At 37.0% G+C, this 22,565-nt stretch overlaps 2 protein-coding genes across 3 annotated transcripts in view; both read right to left on the minus strand.

Annotated features, from left to right (window-relative positions):
- LOC106153917 (monocarboxylate transporter 13-like) overlaps positions 1-22,565 on the minus strand; it is a 53,339-nt gene that overhangs the window by 19,359 nt on the left and 11,415 nt on the right. The window lies entirely within an intron of this gene.
- LOC106153918 (uncharacterized) lies at positions 2,104-12,085 on the minus strand. The gene is made up of 5 exons (XM_087007624.1): positions 11,890-12,085; positions 11,391-11,560; positions 10,641-10,866; positions 10,073-10,216; positions 2,104-2,258 (listed from the first exon to the last, which is right to left on the minus strand). The coding sequence occupies exons 1-5, from the start codon at positions 11,951-11,953 to the stop codon at positions 2,104-2,106; spliced, it is 759 nt and encodes a 252-aa protein (XP_086863750.1). The 5' UTR covers positions 11,954-12,085.

Below are 22,565 nucleotides of genomic sequence, written 5' to 3' on the forward strand. Positions count from 1 at the left end.
AGTAATTTCTTTTGGGTCCACTTACTTCATATTTCTTGCCATTATGCTACTGGTACGAAATATTTTTATGTGCTGACCGCAAATGCGATAGTGTGGATTATTCATCGGCGAGTTTACTCGTGTCTAACACGTAACTGCTGGTACGAGTATTCATTTTTCTTCATAAAATGGACGTTTAGTACACATTAGTTCATGATACTGTGAATGTGGAGTTATGGACTATCACAGCTATGTTGTATCTAAATCCTTTTTATGGAAGTTTTCAGATTTACTCGCAGCGTTTTTGTTAGAGCACGGTATAGTCAGGCAGTGCGGTCGTTTTTGTTTTTCGAATAAAGAGATCAGTGTTTAAAGGAGATGCAAAAACATGGCCAAAGCGGTGGACTTGTATAAAATAATACTTCGAATAAATGTTGCAAAGAACATTTGTATTTGCTCCAAGTGTATTGAAATTTGAAATTTACGTTTGTTCATACTTTTAAAAAGTAGTCAGACATTTTATGGCTTTGGTTATAAAATTCCTTACTTATATTTCACAGTGGTATTTAGATGTCAAGGACTTTAAAGCCTCGGCTTTAATTCGGTTGTCATTAATGAACTGTGGTTTGGATATTGAAAAGGTTGCTTGTCTAACATGCCGACCACAACGTCTAAGTCAATAGCAGATAGGAAATGATCAACACGTTTCAGATATTGTTTTTTTTTTGGTTCTTTATTGACAAATTACAGTTTAACTATATAAATAATGCCTGTGTTTACCTGTGTTGACAGTTTTTAAAGATATATCATTCAACTTCACTCATTAGTAAAATAAAAACCATGGGAAACTTAACTTACTGAAGGGTGGAATATCTGTATATAAGGACATTTCGTGGTTGAATTTGGCACAATACTGTGCATCTATTTCAAAAGGCTGAAACCTGATAATAAAAGTGATAACATTTATGCCTTAACTTATGAAAACTATTAAATATAAACTCATGAATGGATATATACAACAAAACTTACATTTAATTATTATCAGCTCTGAATAAAATGTACCAGGGGAAAGATGTCAGGAAGTATAAATTATAATCAGATTTGAAATTATGATGATAAACATTAAATACAAATGCAACAAATAAACAATACAGAATCAAAATGCAAACTGTGTCACAATCTGTGTAAAAGATATGCCAAACAGAAATCTTACAATGATACTAGTAGTCTATGTTCGCAAAACTCAACATTAAATTTTTAAGCGACCATCACAACCCCACCCCTCACGTTGGTCTAATGTTATTTATTTTCCTCACTGCCAAACGTTAAGTCTGTTTTATATGATTTCTTGTCTAAGACGATGCGAACAAATATATTTAATTGAGGATTTCATTAAATCGTTAAACATCAGCCTCATTCAGAATAGGGGACTAACTGGTCCGAGGGTCAAATATGGCCGATCCACTTGAGTACTTCCGCACGGGATATCTATTTCGTGTCTATTAGCGGATTAGATGACACGCTTTGTAGTGGGTTGCCATATTTGACCCTCGGACTAGTTAGTCCCCTATTCTAAACGGGGCCTTACACTTAGCATATCTTACTTTTACGCTCCAAACCAATCCGCAGTACCATGTTGTTCTGTTTTTTATAACATTTATTTATTTGTATTATACTTGCTGAAGATTTAACAAAAGGCAAAAGTTGATAATCCACAGTAAGTGATACAGTAATTCTATGTTCATATCGACAGTATATGATGCTACACGTACCTCTCTTATTATCTCCAGCACACCCAAAAGGCAGTAAGGCGTTTTGTACATATTATAGATTTCTTTTGAGCAGTTTTTAGCACCTTTGCTTTGACCAACGGGCAGTCCATTATAAATATCTATATTTTAATATATATATTTATATCAAAATGCTTATATAGGAATAGTAGAAAAATATACTTCTTACGTACACTGCAAGGCATCTCTTACGTGCCCCAAACGTGTGTTTGACATGATATTCTTAAAAAGGTACGAATCAAATATTTTACTGTTGCCGCTGTAGAAAGTACATCTGTATATATGATTTTGAACGAGCAAAATGATAGCACAGTATCCAGTTACTGATTCGCATTTACTTCTGCATAGGAATTATCTCAGCGTGTTTTGTTTTCGTCGAAAATTTATTCATTACTACAATAGTGGACATAGTTATGCCGCATATAAAATACCCAATAGCCAATATCACAAAGACCAATGAGTAGGACTTCTGCCAGTCGTATATAGCACCTGGAATAATGTAAGATATCCTGCCTCATCGATGTGGTATGGATTTTGATGCAAAATATTATCAACTTAAATACAGTGTGTGTTGTAATTAGAAATTATGCGCCCTGGAAAACGGCGTTTCTTTGTTGTTCATTTTTTGTAATTTCAAATTACTATCTTTATATGCAAGATTATTATAAAATGACTAAACGACCTTTTAATCAGGTATAATTTCTATTTACAAATGCCCAAACTGCTACAATAGTTCACTTATCCTGACAGTTACACAAGATATGAAAATAATTCTTTTAAGACAACTGTTTCTTTATTTTGTTGAATTTCATACCTGAAAGATACGGCGCTGCAGCCATTCCGACGTGTATACCACCAATGCAGATGACATATACTTGTTGCACGTTTTGTCCAGACATAACTTCTGAGCATGACGCATACATAGCAGAGAATAATGGACCCTGACCAAAACCTAGAACTGTTATCAGAACGGAAACATTGCATTAGCATTGCTTTGGAGAAGCCACGATATGAAACAGAGATATATGGAAATTGAAGGCGGAAAGGGTAGGAAAATCCCTTCTTCTAAGCATTTAAGTTCTGGGACATATCAAATACGGCAGGTCTTTACTGTGTATATTGTGAGCCAGTAGCTAGGGTGTCATTTTCCACCTCTTGGGAAAGCGGGGGCACTGAGTATCATCTTAACGAACTATGTACCATAAGAGTTCATTTGCAGGTGTAGGAACGTTTACAGTGTCACGAAAAGCAACTTCGAATGATCTGTACGCATTACACGCTTAAATCAAAGGGAAATCACAACAACTACTATCCACTTTAGAATCAATTCCAATATACCTATACTATACGGTATAAACGCTGTAGATGACGTGGCAGCATATCCCAAGAGCATGTTTGCGGCTAAGATTAACGCCAAAACTGCGTGTATCTTCAAAATATGTCCCTTCACATGGTCACCAACTAGGGTTGTAGCTAAACGAATAAGAAAACTGCAAACTGCCTCTGTCGTCATAAACCGAACTGCCACATAAGACGGTAAACCCATGTCTTCTAAGTGCTTGATCTGTGTAAAAATCAAACATAATTATTATCCAAATTGGATAAACACACACACACAACACAAATAATTGTGGGGTTTTCCCCGCCAAAGAAAGATTTTACCGGGGAAAAAATAAAATTTCTCGTACTCACAAATCATTTATTTAGTCCTCTGCGCACTTGGATTCGAGAAAATTAACATTATTTGATATAGTTAAAAACAACTGGCCAGTCATTATAACCAGAGACCATCTTCCGGAGCTGCCATGGAAATAACAACATTAGGAACGTTCTAGAAAATTATTAAAGGGGTCAAATCATTTAAAGGTGTATGTAGGGTTTTATAAGAAACTGTGGATGGCAATTATAAGTATTTAGGTGTTTTTCAAACCCATGGAGTGTACCTTTAAATTTTGCATTTGATGTCCGATAGACAAGTTGCAACACATCTGTAAGCAACGCGCATAAATATATATATGTAACTATTCACTTATTTTGAATTGTATAGCTTTAGGATATTGTAACCCTTAATTATCATCATACCGAAACTGAGGTTTCTTGCATCTATCTTTATGCCGATTAAAAAAAATCTCGTCCAAATTAAATATTGACTTTATATTTATCGTTGCAACGTGTAATTTAACACCGTTCTATTTTAAGGTGAGATAGCAATCGATATGGGGCGCTACTTAAATCCTGAACACGAAAACTGGCAGAGATGACCTCGATTGCATGGGCTATAATCTCGTGCCGTCATGTTGTTTTTAATGTTTTATTTATCAAATTGAGTTATGAGTCCCTAATTACAGCTTTCCAACAAACATATAGGCATTATTTTGCTTTATCAAAGATAAAATCTTGACTAAGGCTTTTAAGAAAAAGTCACACTTAATTTGACAAGAAAACTTAGACTCCAAAATTTTGACAGTGCAAAGTTTCCAGCATTTTTACCAAAATTCCGGTTGAATTGCTATGTCCAATTCCGTTTGCAACATTACTTAGAAACCACATTGACAGGATGGAAACCCGCTGGACACTTCCAAAAACTTTCTCGTCTGCCTCTTGATTTTCTTGTCCTGCTTGAGTACCAGGACTTGGAACCATCCAAGTGGTAATAACACTATAAAATACTCGTCATTAAAGAAATTGCAAAATCATACCAATTATAATTTTGTTGACAATCTAGATGCAACTTAAGTTCAACGATATAGACAGAGACATTTTCTCCTAGAGGCAAAATATGCCAGTAGGCCTACTACGTAGAATTTCTTAAATGGAAATAGTTCCTTTCTTCTGTCAAATGGAAATATACATTAATAATATACATGTGACTGTGTTTAATTTATAGCAAAGTTTGTACCTACCAGAAACAAGAAAAATACCGGCGAGTACAAGGTAGCCACATCTCCAGCCAAGAGTTCGAAACAGCCATTCAATAAGGTTAGCATAGAGGGCAGTGCCTATTAAAATAGTTATGTTGTTTCTATCACTGACGCCCGCTTTTTATTGTTTTTAAAAGCTATATTTTTTAAAGATTTATAAATACTACAGAACCCAAAATTATATATATATATATATATATATATATATCAAGAGATTTAAATACTGTTATAATGAAATGTGGAGAAATTATCATAACCGCAGTTAAAGCAAAGCGCTGCCGTAATTTCAAATTTGACTTTTTTTCTGAAAAATAAATTTCAAAATGTCTTAGCTATGTTGGTTAGTTATGTTGCTTAAACTTGATGAGATATTGCTAAAAGTAATTTATTAAAATGACAGCACAATCCACGACAAGATACGCGACAAAAATAAGTGAATTACTTGCCCGCAATCATTACAAGGCGACCAAAACTTGTAGCCAAAACGTGATATCTGTGATCCCAAGGAAACCATTCCGCTATCCTGAAGGTGTACACCAGTCTAATGATAGTAATGGAAAATCCAGTCATGATGCCGTGTGTAAATATAAGAAATGTCACTGATGGCGCCATGGACGACAGAGCTAATCCGAGGACTAAGACAGACATGAACGTTATGATTCTAATTTTCGGTTGGAGCACGGAAAAATTTTTAGTGAATAAACATCCCAAAGCAGCCGAGGTGAACAACATGCTTTGAATGAGACCTGAAATCATGAAAAAGATTTGATTAATAATGATGATTTTATCTGCCTATGTCACCGCTTATTCTCAGGCGCCACTCACTATACTAATAAAATCCATAGAAATGTATCAAAGTAAAACTATAATGTAGAGTAGACAGAAACATTTTACCTCTACCTTTGTTTACTATTAACCTTTTGACCTAAATGTCCATCAGATTCTTAGCTTTATATAGCGGTCAGTGAGGGTCACAAAAGTCAGACCAGAATGGCTGTTAACCTTCTGGAATGAGTACATAAAGCATTCAAGGCCGAAAACTGAGTTAAGTTGGTCGTAAGCTAAGAGCGGTGATATACACGTACTCTAGCTTGTGTTCAATAACCACAATATTATATATACCTATTGTCGCAAGACTTCCTCCTAAGACAGGATCCTCGGCAAAAGCAGCGTTGAACACACCCCAGCTCATCTGATATCCACTAAAAGTCATATAACACATGACTGTAGCAAGTACGAACTTCCATCCATAATACATGCTGCATGTAGATGTGCACGTTCCTTACACAGCGGACATGTAGAGTACAGGGTACAAGAACACTGACAGGCGCATTAAAAAGTCCTCCAAAAGTCCCGATTGACGTTTAGATTTCTTTCCTAAAATATTTGTATAACACAAGCACTATAAATTATTTGCATAATATAACCTACTAGTATCTCTGTTCCGTTCGAGTAAAACAGCATTGTCTCTATTTTTTTTTAGCTACATTAAGTTAAGATTAGATTTGCCATGCGATGTCTGTGCGTTGCACGTACACTGCCCATAAATATCTTTTGGTGCGACGCCTGAGCGGAGATAGCCAGTACGTACGGAATCGTACGGATGTACAGCCTCCGTAGCCTCCACGATTTTGTCAAGCTGAAACTTTTGACTTTTTTAAATCGTAAGCCGGTAGGCATCAGCAATATCGAGGTAACATTGCACAATTGCACATGGGCAATATAAGGCGGACTTGTGGTTATCGTACAACACCGCAAGGCGACCCTGCAGTACGGAGTTGTCAAAATTGATAAGTATTTGTCTGGGCACGCACGATGAAAACGTACGATTTTCCGTACAAACTTTTTAATATCGCAAGTAGCTACGGGATACAGCAAACACGTTTACATCATGTGTGGGCGCCGTGTAATTTCTCCAACATAACACTGTGGGAAGATGGGGAAAATATTTTTTTCGGTTGAACGGAGCCCTTTTAGTCTCAGTACAGTTGCCGCACGCCTTTCGTGCGGCTTTCTTAAAGATCCACGCGTTGTCGCTGCCGTCCCTTACAATTTTTTTCACATGGTCGTCAGATAAACAAAACCCACAAATTCAGATCTGTGCGAGTGAATTACGGTAAGGAATTTTACAATTCTTTGATTACACTAACTTTTAAGCATCTTTAAAATTCCTGTCTCCTAAACCACATAAGAAGGAAGAGAAAGAGACCAACATCAGGTTCAACCAGTATCAAAATCATAGCAAGTCCACCGAACAGAACCTGTGGGGGAACTGTGTAATGCCATTTACGATATATATATATAATACGACATTTACAATATAATACTTGGGACCGGCGGGCTTACATTTTTTTAAATTTATATACTAGGCGCATGTTTGGCGATGAACTTAAAATAGATTTTTTTCTTAGATTTTGGTGTTGTGAAAGTGGTATTTTTTGCATTATTCTCCACTAAAGCCATTTTAAAACTGATAAATGCCCATATAATCTAAACTCAGTCGTAAGCTTTGCTCGAATAAATTCTGCGAAGGGATACCGCAATGACCAAAGCAAGCCCCAATTGTCGTTTATGCGTAATTAAAGGTTTCACTGTTTCCGACACTTTCTAAGCGTACTAGCATCATTTCGTCCAATGACCAATTCACCAGGAGAAAGTGCTTTCCCTAGCAAGACTATCTCTAACAAGACACTCATTTCCAATTACAAAACGTGTCGATTGATTCTGCAAGAGTGCGAACCACGCCTATGGAAACTAACAGCTGTTAATTACCAAACGTTGGTGACAGTTTAAAGGATAACAACAAATTAGTCAACAGCAGCTTGGACATGGACTTGTGTACTGGTGTGGCATGAATCATTCGGAGCGTGAACCATCTGTTCTGCTCATGCGCACGAAGCGCAGGCAAATCTGAAAGACTTCCGGCGTGTACAGTCCGTCTATATCGATTCATCAATACATTATGGTTGCTTTATATTAGATTTATATTAGATTTGATAAGTACAATTGTGTAACAGATGATGAGAAACATGGAGTACGATGTCTGTTTACTTTTAAGAGCCACATAATTAAGTACATTGTTAGACTTTAATAAACATACACTGTTGAGAACATACTGCAAATTTAAACATAATCTTTAGAAATATTCTTATAGCTGTTCACTTCTACAGCGATTTCGATCAGGTGGCCATATCAACACACTAGCCTAGTAAAAATCAATGCAATAATACATGTAGTAGGCCAACGAATATTTTGCTTTTTGTTTTTCAAGATGCAATTCTTGTGGCAGTTTTTGCGTAATGCGTCTGTTGAAAACATGTTCAAATATTCTGTTGTGTCAGTCAGCCCTTCTCGTCTTCGACGCCTGTCCCTCTATTTTCAGGACATCAATGATCAACTGGCTTATTATCAGTACATGCAGACATTGCACTACTGTACTTTCAAAAAAAAAGGAGTTTATGTCTCCTTGATCTAAGCCGATTTTAGTAATAAAACGTGCCAATTAAAAGAATAGAACAAAGTTACGGGTACGCTTCTGGTAAGGTCAACGATGCGTCAATCAGACGGAAAAATCCCCAAAAATCCCTACAGGAGGTAACTGCCAAATCCAAAAAGTTTAACACGATCAAAAATTGAAAAACGGCGTGAGGTTGTAATGACAATCGTATTCGCTAGAGAGCACTATGCGTAAAAGTAGAGTGAGGTGAAGTACACACACTGGACAATACAAGTGTCACCCCTACTGAACCAATTCTTTGGGGGAGATGAATGACTGTAGAATGATATGCTCTTGGTATCAATCTATTAACATCAAATTTCACAAAAGAAACGGTTCTGACTGAACTATTCAACCGTATCGATATTCTGACATTACTTATATTCCGCCTCTTCAGGTTAATAACTTTGATTACTCTGATTCAGGGGGTGACACTTCTATTAATATATTGTCCAGTGTGTGAAGTAGCGCTCGCTTGATTAAACGCTGAGACGCTTAGGGTTATGTGCCGGTAATACCTCATATCAAAGACTTGTACCTCATAGTTGAAAACAAATAAAAACATAAATACTTATTCATAAATATGCCGCAATTTTCTTTTCTGATTTAAAAAGTAATCAAAGGAATAGAAGAACACTAAAGCGATTGGCTGTACTTGAACGTTTGACTTACATTTCACAAGCATTCGTTGATATTTTGCTTTTGCAATTGATAACCAAACCACAGCTTCAGGATTTGTTTTCCATAACATTTTTATTGCTTTATATAGCAATGCATTTGGAGAAAAATAAACATACAGCAAGAAATTTATAAGGTAAATGATACTGTTATTCAATATTTTTATACCGTCAGAATCCCCTCTATAATGTAAAACTTTCAATGATTTCAAGTATACCAGAAAAGGAAAAAGACGTTTTGCATTCTTTGTCATTTTTGAGCGGTTGGTTAGATTTGCTTCGAGCACTGAGCAGTCATTTCAAATGTTTCACATGTCTTGGTCAAGGTTCTTGTTGAGGCGGTTGACTGAATATCTGGATAAGATTCATATTAGAAAAATGATAGTACGGTTTCCCAGTTACTGCCTCGCATTTACCTCTTCACAGGAATAATCTCAGAATGTTTTGTCTTCGCCGAAAATTTATTCATCCCTACAATAATGAACAAGGTGAGACCACATATAAAATACCCAACCGCTAATATCACAAATACCAATGAGTAGGACTTCTGCCAATCGTATATAGTACCTGGAAAAAATAAAACGTTTGATTTTATGGGTACACTGTTCTGGATATATATTGCTATTTAAAACGATTACTAACCCAAACACGCACGCGCGGGCTCGTTGTAGATAATACAGGCTTGACAGTGTTGGCATTTTCCCAAATCATTTTCCTTCGATTTTTCCTATTTTTCTGACTGATAAATGAAAACAAGAATGTCTTAAAACTTTAAATTATCTCATAAGTGTCGCTGTGACATCAGTTCTTTAACTAAATTACATGTACCCTAATTAAGCAAACAAAAACAAATGGCTGATTCTCAGGCAATCGACAATTAAAAACGTTAAAATCATTTACGAAAACTGACTCTTACTTTCAAGGCCATACCTGAGAGATATGGTGCTGTGGCCATGGTTGATTCTCAGTCATACAACAATTAAAATCATTTACGAAAACTGACTCTTAGTTTCAAGGCCATACCTGAGAGATATGGTGCTGTGGCCATGGTTGATTCTCAGTCATACAACAGTTAAAATCATTTACGAAAACTGACTCTTAGTTTCAAGGCCATACCTGAGAGATATGGTGCTGTGGCCATGGTTGATTCTCAGTCATACAACAATTAAAATCATTTACGAAAACTGACTCTTAGTTTCAAGGCCATACCTGAGAGATATGGTGCTGTGGCCATTCCGACGTATAATGCAACATCACATACTATATATATGTCGTGTACGTTTTGTCCAGACATTACTTCTCCACATGATGCATACATAGCAGAGAAAAAAGGACCCTGGCTTAAACCTAGAACTGAAAAGGCAAATATTTTTATATATATAAAAACACCATACTGGACACTTTCGTCCTTTATCACAAGGACATCTTGAGGGAACTGTCACTGAGATTTAATATTTTTGAGTTTTGAACATCACTACAATTCGATAAACATGTGAACCTAGCACTGATATCAAAACAAAAAAGTTATACATACATGTGGGTGTTACATGTACATAAATACAAGCAGATCTAAGTAAAAAGATTATAAAAGTTTGTTAGTGTAATGTTCATCCTCTCAACTCTACTTCGTAAAATATCTATAAGATAAACTCATTATACATTGCACTTGAACAAAATGTAAAAAAAAACACTTTGCTTGTAAAACGTCTTATTTCACTTATTTGATTATAATCCAATTAATTTTTAAATCAGATCTTTCTCTCTTATCAAAATATACCTATACTATACGGTATAAATGCTGTAGGTGTGGTGGCAGCATATCCCAGAACCATGTTTGCTGACAAGATTAACGCCAAAACTGCGTGTATCTGTAATATATGTCCCTTCACACGGTCACCGATCAGGGTCATAGCTAAACGACTTAGGAAATTGCAAACTCCCTCTGTAGCCATGAACCGAACAGCGATATAAGACGGTAAACCCAGGTCTTCTAAGTGCTTCATCTGTATTTAAATCAACTATATTAGTTATCTAAATTTGAAATGTATACAAATGCACATTTGAAAAACTGTAAAATGAAAACCGAGTTTCTTAGACGATGATTGTATTATTATATACACAGCAAACAGGTACTTCAGAGATTAGACGAGTTGCATCCTCTTAAGTTTCAAAACCAGTACTCCCAACTGAGAAATAGTTTTTTAGTCAAAATTGAAATCCAGGAAACACGTCACCGTTCTTTATGGCATTCCTAAGTTCGGAGATCGGAAAACGTACATGTACTAGTACTTGAGCGGTATTAGTTTTTTTGTAGTTTTTTCTAGTCATTAAATGGTTGTGGAAAATATCAAATTGTTGTGGACCCCAACAAAATATTTTTATTTCGTTTTTTTCCAGCAACCCGTTGTACGGTCCCATTTGTTCTTCAAACAAAAGTAAAGAATTCACATACTCATTCTCACACATTAACGCGTTTAGAAATGACGTCATGGTACCTTTGGCACATTTAAATGTTAAATGATTTTACCAAAATTCCAGTCGAATTAACATGTCCTACTCCGTTTGCAACATTGCAAAGAAACCATATCGTCTGAATGAAAACTTGCTGGCCACTCCCAAAAACATTGTCCTTTTTGTCATCTTCTTCTGGTCCTGCTCGACATTCAGGGTTTTCAAACCATCCAAGAGGAAGCAACACTTAAAGGAATACATGTAATTAATGGGATTGTAAAATCATAAATCTGTAGGTGCCAAAAACATTTACATCTGTATATGCTGGGTGATTAAATATGATAAATTTGGTTCGCAAGTGAAAAACATAAGATATCGCACCGAACTTGTGAACTTCATCAAATACCTTTGTAAGATGAATATTTGTAAATGTATTTCTCAAACTGGAGAGGGTAAGACGGAAGGCCTACTTCATGTAGTATTTCTACAGCTATGAAAAGTTTGGTCATCAAACTGATCTAAAATGAACAAGCAAAGATTTTCTTTTTTTGCACCAATTGAGTACTAGTACTTACCAGAAAAAAGGAAAATACCAGCAAGTACGAGGTAACCATATCTCCAGCCAAAAGTTCGAAACATCCATTCAGTAAGATAAACGTAGATTACCACACCTTATCAAAAGATAAAATATATTGATGGCAATTACTGAGACTCTGCGAGAGAGGGTATGTGTTAGCACAAGCATCAGACGTTTTCGTCTCGTTTCAGAAATAAGTCACACGGACAGCTTTGATGTGTTTAAGACTATTACACTCATTAAAAATATTATTGAAGGTTATCTTAAAATACTCACGTTATATTCATTGTTTTGTACCGTGTAGTATCACTTCCATTGGTAACACACCCTCTACCAGGGCCACATATTGTTTTGTCACTAGACATTCACTTAGGCTGCGTTCACATGGAAAATCTCTTTTTTAAAAATCTAAAAATCTATTTTCGGTATCTTTTGATCTCGGTCTGTGCCCTAGACACCCCGCGGCGTAATTACTGGCAGCGCCGGGAATTAATTACTGCTTTGGAAGTAACTGGCTCGCGCTGCCAGTAATTACGCCGTGGGGTATTCAGGGCACAGACCGTGATCACAAGATACCTAAAATAGATTTTTAGATTTTTAGAAAATAGATTTTTCATGCGACCGGTCCCTTATTTTTCTCTGGCTAATTCTATGAATATCTTTGTACTGTCAGATTGTGATGAAATCAAAGCAAATAATACAGGGTTGGCCAAAGCTTACAACTGCGGCCCTGCACAAGGAATTGCTCCGACTTTTACTGCTAGCTGTAAATCTTCTTGCACCGTTTTGGGCCACCTACTGCAGGTGACACAAGGGCTAGGTTACTTTCCTAACATGTAACACAACGGCGATGATACATTATTACAAAGATAAGCTACTTACAGACTGATCTTTATGTTAATTTCTTTGGTTGAGAGATCTGGGCTCCGTTACTCGAAAGCATCGCGTATTGCGAATAGCGATATCACCTAGAGGCTACAATGTATTATATGGGGCGTGTATGGGCGAGTAACGGAATCGAGTTAATGTGCAAAACTACTGGTGCATGTCAAAATATATTTCTGTTGATACGAATAATATGTAATTTGTGAAAATCCCTTCATATTTTTCATTTCCTGTGGCAAGTATTAAATTACTGCAAGTGGTGGGCACAACTTGATCGAAATGAGTGCTGTTTCACCTCTGACAGCCATTTTAGATTTCCAAGTAACTGGGGGGGGGGGGGGGGGCTTTTGATCAAACATTTATAATTTTGTATGTTCTTAACATTAAAGAATATAAAAATGTTATTAAAGGAATTTGCAGAATAAGTTTTACTTTGAAAATAATTTTGACGGCCATATTGGAATTTTCAGACATGCATCTATATCCAAAATTGCTTAGAATACAATTTTCCACAGCTAAGTCAAATTTCATGCTTGAGGCTACTAGTATAAGTATATAATGAATTCACCATACTGCTGGAAAACTTGAGCTTACGAATTGCTGCTTTACTTTAGGCGGCTCTTTTGGGCTTTATATTATTAAAGAAGCAGTTTTTAACACTCCATTCACACTGTGTCACTTGCTTGTCATTAGATAATACCTAAATCCTTTAAAGAGTACATACCAGAAATATTTCCCTTAAAGGGCACTTTGGTGATCATTTTCACGAATGCCCCTATATTCACATTTGCTTAGAATTCTATTCCTCACAGCGTGTCAAACTGCATGCTTGAAGGTAAAAAAGTACGTTTTTTCAACAAATTGCTGGCCTATATTGGATGCGTTCAACTCACCGCCTTGATAGGGAAAAGATCCATTTTAAGCGTTCAAACCATAACATAATGGCAATGAATATGAAGCTAACGGACACAAAGGTGATTACGTTGGGACATTTGGAGTTCACAATGTATAACATCAATATGGGTTACGCTCGAAATCCTGAATAACGTGCTCATGCATTTCTATACGTAATTTCCGGCCTGATCTGATGGACTATTTTACAACTATCTATGAAAATTATCAAATGCAATGCTTTGTAATAATCAGATCAGTCATGCTGACTGCTCGGGTTCTTTGGACTCTGATGGTGTTGTTGAGACAGGCTTTAATTTCACTACGTATTTTAGATGTGTAAGGTAGTTCTCTGCTCTCAAGCTGCTACACGCAACTCAAAACCTCAAGTTTCATTCCTCATCTCTTTTTATACCTTCACTTAGTTACGTATTCAATTACCATTTAAAACTTGAGTTCTCTATCTTTCTTTTCCATCGGTAGAAGGTACTTGTATATTTATTTCTAGTGTAATGCACAACAGATTGCATGTACATTTACTGGATCTTAATATATTAAAACAATCTAAATTTATCTACAAAAATATGTTAGTCATTTACCATTTCAATATATCAACATTGGAAACACGTGGAAATGTGCATTACTTAGGAAATGTTTATGGTGTTGCATACAGGCCTCTTAACAACTTTTATTTCAAAAATCTTAAGACACAATCAACGTGCGTAAGACATTAAAAAGGCAAAACGTTTTCCCCAGAAACAGATAAACAGAATAAGAAAATTACTTGCCAGGAGCCATCACAAGGCGGCTAAAACTCGTGGCCAGAACATGGTGTCTGTGATCCCAGGGGAACCAGTCCGCTATCCTGAAGACATTTTCTAACGCAGTGATGGTAATGGATAACCCAACCATGATGCCGTGGGTAAAAAGAAGAAATGTCGCAGATGGCGCCAAAGATGACAAAACCAATCCAAGAACCAGTACAGATGCGAACGTTACAATCTTTAATCTTGGGCTGATTACTGACACTTCTTTCGTGGATAAACATCCAAAAGCAGCAGAAGCGTACATCATGCTTTGGATGAAACCTGAAATTATGGAATAAATATGAATATGGTTTCATGTCACGCTCCGAAAAGCCATATGAATTAACCTTGAAAGCATAATGTTGTCGGCAGGTGTTACTTACCAATTGCTGCAAGACTACCACCCAAGTCAGGATCCCTCGCAAAAGCAGCGTTAAACACACCCCAGCTCATGTAAAAGCCATTATAAGTCATAGAATACATAGATGAGGCGAAAACAAACTTCCATCCATAATACATCCTAGATATGTGCAATATGCTAGTACACAGACACTGCGTAGCACGCGACCTTTAAGCTACAAGATACAGTGACCCGAAATGAAAGCATTAGCGCCTTTTCAACCATGACTGGCCATACGACATTTCACCTGATCAAACAATGAGCGATCTCACAATGACCACAAACTAAGTGATCTCAAGCAGGACCGGTTATCAAAAACGTATAAGGCACAACAGCCTTGCAAGACAAAGTTATTTAAGGAACACCCACGGATTATGCACGCTGGCTCAACAAGGTGTTGCCTGTGGAGACGGGTGTTACAGGAAAACCGGGCTCCCATATGATTAGTACAGGTTATAGAGTTAGTTGGAGTATTGGGGTTAGTATATGGGACGAATTTCACCTGTAAAAAGTGATGGGAAGCGGACTACTGTTCCTAGCGGACTTCCATTCCTGTTACACCGGTACATTTACATACATACTCTAGCTAATATGATATGGACGATAGACAACTTATTCAGACGATGCATACCAGGGAGCTGGTCCACGGTTATAAATAGCTAATTTACAGCTGATCTGTTATTACTTTTATCGTTATTATTTTTATGTTGTCGAACGAAAGGGGGTCATTACTGGTTGGATAACCTAAATTGAGCTTATTGAGCACAAGCTAGAATTGTTGTCACTGTTAGCGTTCGGCGAACCTGATCGGAGGCCCTCAAATTGATCAGCCAGTGAATGTTGTAACTCACTGACCGCGAGGCGGAATAAATTGTTGTTCTTGAGAAACATGATGTCTTAAATAGGTTCAAGGGGCTAGTCACAATAACAAAACTACATTCTTCTCGTCTATCTGAGTGTTTTTAACAACTAAACCAAGTTTCAGAAAATTTCACACATCAGTAGCAAACTATCAGATGACGATCTGACTTTTAATACTGTGCAGCGAAGAAAAGATCAGTTATCAATGTTGTTATTGGGACCTGTCAGCCTGTGAGATTGGTTTAACCTTTATACTTGCACCCGCGGTACCTTGCTTACACAACAGGTACCTGTTTAACCCTGAGATGCGTTTTCTTTTCTTTCCAGAAGTTTGTTTCAATTTTCTACATCCCGCGTTTGTTCATAGCTGAAGTGTCTCTGCCCCTTAAATAAGTTTTTTTGTTCGGAAATTTTCTAGCTACTGGTAATTAAGTTTATGAGAACTCCACAACACGTGATTAAGTGTTTCACAGACGCAAGTACTCGTGTACAATGTCGTGCTGTCAAATCTCTTTCTCCTCCAACTTTTAGTCTAGATAAAATCGTTTCATAACAACGATAGTTTGTTTCTCAGCACTGGGCGTCGGTACAATGTATTTTGGCCCCTGTGTAATGTGACAGAGAGTCCCCTTTGACAGAGAGTCCGCTTCCCATTCATTTGTACAGGTAAGCCTCGCCCTAGATTTTGACCCATTTAGGTCAGGCTAACCCTAACCATTATAACTAAATGGAGGGCGGACTTTTCACCATGGCCCACACTTTATTTATTTACTCCCTTGCAATTCTAATATGTCCGAAATACCTTAATTTCACCATCATCATGCAATGTTCACTAGCTCATCTTAGTTGGCGGAGATGTGAGCTTATCTCACATCTTGTGGTTATTGTTTTGCTCTTTGCCAACTTTTTGCTCCATTGGAGGGGGGACGCATGTGTGATCATTTAATTTGATGTTGTAACTATCCCCCATCTTGAAACTTCGCATCATATTACATTTCGTCATTTTATATAAATGGCAAGCTACGGTCATATGGACTTTTTACTTATTTAATTTTGAGCAAAAACCGAGGTTCTTTGTGCTTGTGAACATTTGGCTACATAAAACAACAATTATGGTACATTAATGCGTTTATAGAGGAAATGGCAGGGTTGTAGGGGATAGTTTAGGTTGTCTGCGGCTTACAAACTATACACATAGTGTAGCAGATAACCGGGGCAGTATCTACATGTAGGTACTCACATCTGGTTTTAATCATTGTGGACTAGAAGACATTGAAATACTAGCATTGGTGAAAGCCAGTCGCTTTTGAGCTATTATATAGTCCACTTGAATTGTTTTATCGGCCACACTTGAAGATCACTAACTTTACAATTTTATTTCAATTACATTTTTAACCCTCTACCATCCCCTATCCCATGTCCATTGTTTTGTCTTTCGCCACTTTTTGCTCCATTGTATGGGGATGTATGTGTGAACATTTAACGATAAAGAATAATCAATTTAAACTTAATTTGGAATGAGCATTTTACCTTTACATGTGGAAATTGAACGTTACACAAATAGCCTATTAATAAAAGAATATACCAACAAAGCAAAAAGAACTGGAAGATGAGAGTCATTTCTTACTTCGGTGCACTGCTTATATAGATGAGAGTGTTCATTTCATAAAAATTTGGGGATTAAAACAGATTATGAAAATGACCAAAATTTATTGTTAAGATTTTTGATCTCAGAAAGAAAAAATTGCACATGTATGCTGCAGGTGTCTTATAAGCCCAAAGGGCTGGGTTTTCTATGCTCATGACAAGTTAATAAATGATGATGATGATGATGAATGTGAAAACCACTGAAATTGATTTGGCAATGTTTCACTAGTTTACCATTGTAAAAAAAATCGGCTTATTTACCTTTATACGAATTTAATAAAATCGCCACATTTACGCAATATGTCTGAGCTGTTAGAAGAAATGGGATTATTACCTCCGCCAAGGAGGTTATGTTTTCACCCCTGTTTATTTGTCTGTTTGTTTGTTTGTCATCAACATAACTCTAAAAGTTTTGGACCGATTTTGATGAAATTTTCAGGAACTGTCAGAAGTGGACCAAGAAAGAGATGATTAGTTTTTGGTGGTGATCCGGATCAATAATCAATCAATAATCAATAATAATAAAAAAAATCGCTGCCTTGGTGGAGGTCTGCGCTCTCGGAGTGCTTTTCTAGCTTTTGATAATATGCAATATCTTAACCTGAGTTTCTGATTGGACAAACAAGCGAGATATGCGGACACCGATGTAAACTTTTGGATTGGATAACGAGTTTTAAAATACTACTTCCAAGGTTCATGCTAGAAAATCTTTACCATAAAATCGCTGAGAGAAAATCCAACGCAGACAACAATAACCAGTGTCAATCATTTAATGTTCACTCTTTACTTGCTCAGACAAGACAAAAGATTCTTGAACTTAACTTTTCATTAATCTGACTAACAAACAAAACGACTTTACCTCTTGAGACTTTACACAACTTATGGTGAAGTATAACGAACTGCAAACAAAGACAGCGCGTGACGTTCCTGGCAATGGTCAAGAATTTTTAAAAGTTCCCGACAAGACGCCATGCGTGCCAGCCTCTTTATTTTCAAATCTCAAAATATGTATGATATAGAGATTATGCCACGCATTGAGTTTGAAACTCAGGGCAGTCAAACCATGCTCAAATCTACACTTCACTATCATCTTATTCCTCAAATGTATGCTGTAATCAGAATAAAGATATAAAACTTCAGCAATATATTTGTAGACACGATGTTGAGGTATTGTAATAAAGTGAAGTTAATAAGGGATAAAGTGAGATAATACACGGTGTAAGTAATTATTGTTTATAGGCCGTTAAAATATTTTTCTTACATTCTGTCAAGCGTGATGCCTGGTTTTTGCGAAGTAGCTTTCACACGCTGCTATTTATTTTCATTTCAACACCATAATTTAATGAGAAACCTAATGTATCTTGTACTGTAATGCAAAGTTTACGAAGCTATTGTCATCATGTTTGCGTCATCGTTAACTATACGTCGAGGGGGTTTATGCAGTGCTCGACTGTGCTCAGCATGTTGTTCAAACAGGTTCTCCAAGTGCGGTAATGTTATACCTTCAACAAGATAATTAACTGAATATTTTGTTGTAAACAGGAGCATTCTGTGCTCTCTGACGTGTAGTTTTACCACTTGTTTTCTGTACGGCAGAGCAGATTGATTGTCACAGATCACATGCGAAGTACCAGCGTGAGCTTGTTGGATTATTTCCGGGGAATTCAACATGAAGTGATAACATGAGTTACAGGTGTCCAATTAAGCAGTGTCAAACAGAGTCTTACAGTTGTTATGACGCTTGGTCTTCACACTGAGCGAAGAAATGGTTTTATAGAATCGGTCTAAACAATGGCTGCTCATGAAGGGGTAGTTAAGTTATTTGCAAGGAATTAATTTCACCAAGAAATGAAAAGATGGAAAACAGATGTCCAATAAATCAGTGTCTTGCAGTTGTCACCACGTCCGGCTGTCACATTGATCGATAAATGATTTTCTAAAACACCTAGAATATTTTTTGTTTTGTTTTGTGGTATGGCAATGGGTAAAATTATTGTGCATTAAAGATTTGATTGATATAAGGAGTCACTTTGTATAGGTTGAAAGATGTTGAATCCTTGACAACTGACATTCAATTGAATGTGCTAATTGGTCACAATTGTTATAATGAATAATTGCAAAGCATATCTGTCGTAGAAAAACAAATGGGTGTATTTATCATAATTGAATGAAAGTGAAACATCATGTTTTGCAGGTAGAAGTGAATACAGTTGTAAAAAATAAGCATTTAAATATAGTTTTATGATAAAAATGGCAGGGGCTTTTAATAATTTGTTTTAGTTGGTAGATTCATGGTGCTCGTACATATACGATAATACGGAAAGTACTTTAGAGGGGTAATGACTCTTCGTATGATATCTATATTTCACAATAAAAACATTGTAAACAACTCGTAGAAATATAATGTATAATGTTTTACCACAAAAACGGCAGTTATAGCTATAATTCTGATATCTGAGCTTGTCATCGGACCACGTGACCTCCATAGATGGCTATACTCTGTTATAATCTCTTAAGAGATTATAAAAAAAAACCTTTTTAGAAAAAAAACCGGGGACTAACTTTGAATGTAGAAATGGATTCATTTATCATTGGTAAGTATGGGAAAATTGTTGTTTACTCCCGGAAAATTCATTTTTTGGCCAAAACGAACAGTTAATATCCCTTATAAGCTTGTTTTATTTCGCATATTCCCAAGGAATGACACTCCAGTTTGCCAATATACAATAATTGGTTTACTTTTTGGAATGAATTTTATAAAATAACCACATGAGTGCAATGCTGTTTCGTGGCTGGGCCAAGGTGTACACACTGGAAAACTTTTTTGACCCAAAAGAGGAAGAACCGCCGCTAGGAATGGACCTGGCAAATGCATTGCCGTGAAATGCGTCATTGGAGGCTTGTCTGGCTTTCTGATAAAACGATATTTATTTTTTGTGGCGTTATGGACCTTTTTGTTACAATATGGCAATGGTCCATCTTAACTTGGTCGCAGAACACAATAATTCTTCAATGACCAAGAAATTGAGCAAGTAGACTGGTCTGTTTTTCCTGCTTTGATTCCCATTGTGCACTGTTAGGATACTCTAGAGGTCCAGCCGACTTCATGGAATGAGCTGTTGCAGTCAACAAGCTCAGAAACTAGTTAAGTAAGTAGACTAGACGGCGCCATCCGGGTGTAATGAAATTTTTATAACGCGCATAACGCAATCCGCAATTCCACGGTTCGCGTCAGATTTACGTAAAAGTCGCTCAAAGAAAACCCAAGGACACATGATGGCTTGTTAAACATTTTATTTGTTGACGCTCGCTTACTACATGATCTACGTGAAGTCTCCAACTTCTGAACCATCTCCCATGGCATGGCTTGCATCCGTCTTCTAAGCTCTCCTAAACAGTCTTTCTAAATCTCCCCAGGCATTAATTCCGAAGGCTTATGCCCAATTTGTTATCTAAGGTGGATTTATTGCTGCACTATAATTACTCAAATTGCACACGCCCACAATGCGAGCCGAGTGCACAAGCAAGCGATTTCATTGAAATTAATTAACAAGTCTGTTTTTTCTAGTGTGTGTGTGTGTGTGTGTGTGTGTGTGTGTTAACTGAATACGTGTTTGTGGCAGCCACAGTATTGGCACAGTGTTGCCTTTTGGTGAGTCTGCATTTTTTTCTGTCATCCCTGCTTTCTTGGAAATGATATTTGTTTTTCTGTGTGAATTAATATATTCAACATATTTATAATTCATAACTAGGAGGTGCTCAAATGAATAAATATATCCAAATATACTGTAACTTAAAAGGTAGAACATGAGATTATAATAAAACACTCATGAGCAGGTCGTACGCTACACTGTGTCTTATTTCCAACTATTTTTTAAATAGTCCATCGTTTTCATGTGTACAAATGCTCTTGGCACAATAAGCTTTTATAGGTTTTGTAATGAATTCGAAGCTAAAAGTAATTGAGGGAAACGAAGGCAAATACAGTAACTACATGTTGTTGACAGACATTATCTTCTGTTAATTGAAATATCAGGGTTTTATATTACTGGCGCATTTGGATAATCGCATTTGGATTATCAAAGCCACAGGTATTAGAACCCACACATTTCTACATAATTAGTACATTTGATCACATGTGAAGAAAGTAGTGCTTAGGAAACATCAACACAGAACACGAACACAGATTCCTTGCAGAAAGTTGAAGACAAGAATATGTCCAACACCACCGTGATGTTGAATGAAACTTTGGTGGCCGACGCCATTCCACTGAACGGATCAAATGAGACCGCTCTCCCCTGTCAACGCATGAGCTGCATCGTCTTTATCACCATAGAAGCCTTGATATCATTGGTAGCGGTAACGTCTAATTCTTTTGTCATTTGTGCGTTTTGGAAGTTCGAGTGGCTTCGGTCGAACACTAACGTAGCAATTGTGAGCTTAGCACTGGTTGACGTTTTGACTGGTCTAATCAGCATGCCTTACAACATAGTCCTAGGATATCTCGTAGACATATTTCCAGCATTGCATCATTTGGCCCTCAACAAGTATTTCTGCCTTGGCAAAAAAGCAACAATGGGTACATGCCTGGGACTTTCAATGCTCATACAGACTCTGATTTCTTTTGAAAGATACTTCAAGATATGCTGGCATATTCACTATCCCAGAGTTTTACCAAAAAAGAGATTTTATTTCATCACTGGCATGTGCTTCTTGTATATGGTCTGTTTGAATTCTATACCCTTCATGGGCTGGAATAACTGGACTCTAGGCGTGGAATGTAGGGCGGAGACCACTGTGACAGGATTTCTACGCTTCCTTGTGATACCGCATGTCCCTATTTCATTGTTGGTTGCTTTAGGTTTCTACGCTGCGATATTAAGAAAAGTCAAGAAGCAAAACCAACAGATTGGGCAGTATGGCAATGCCTTTCAGTATCCTTTATCGCAAAGGCTGGAAACTGTTACACCGACAAACCAAACTGCTAGAGGCACTAGTAGCGTGTCGCCAACGTTCCCATCAGTTTCTGACTCACCAGCTTCTCCCGACGCGACTAGCCATCCTGGAGGAATAAATACGATCTCAAGTGTCGACCAGGGACCCAGTGTGGGAGCCGAAAGAGGGGTGTCTGGTCCCACTGGTTTGGGGTCATTGGCAGCAGCGACATCTACGGGCGATCCTTCT

Source organism: Lingula anatina, chromosome 3 (genome assembly GCF_051362555.1).
Source record: "Lingula anatina isolate TDL-2025a chromosome 3, LinAna3.0, whole genome shotgun sequence".
Taxonomy (NCBI): Eukaryota; Metazoa; Brachiopoda; class Lingulata; order Lingulida; family Lingulidae; genus Lingula; species Lingula anatina.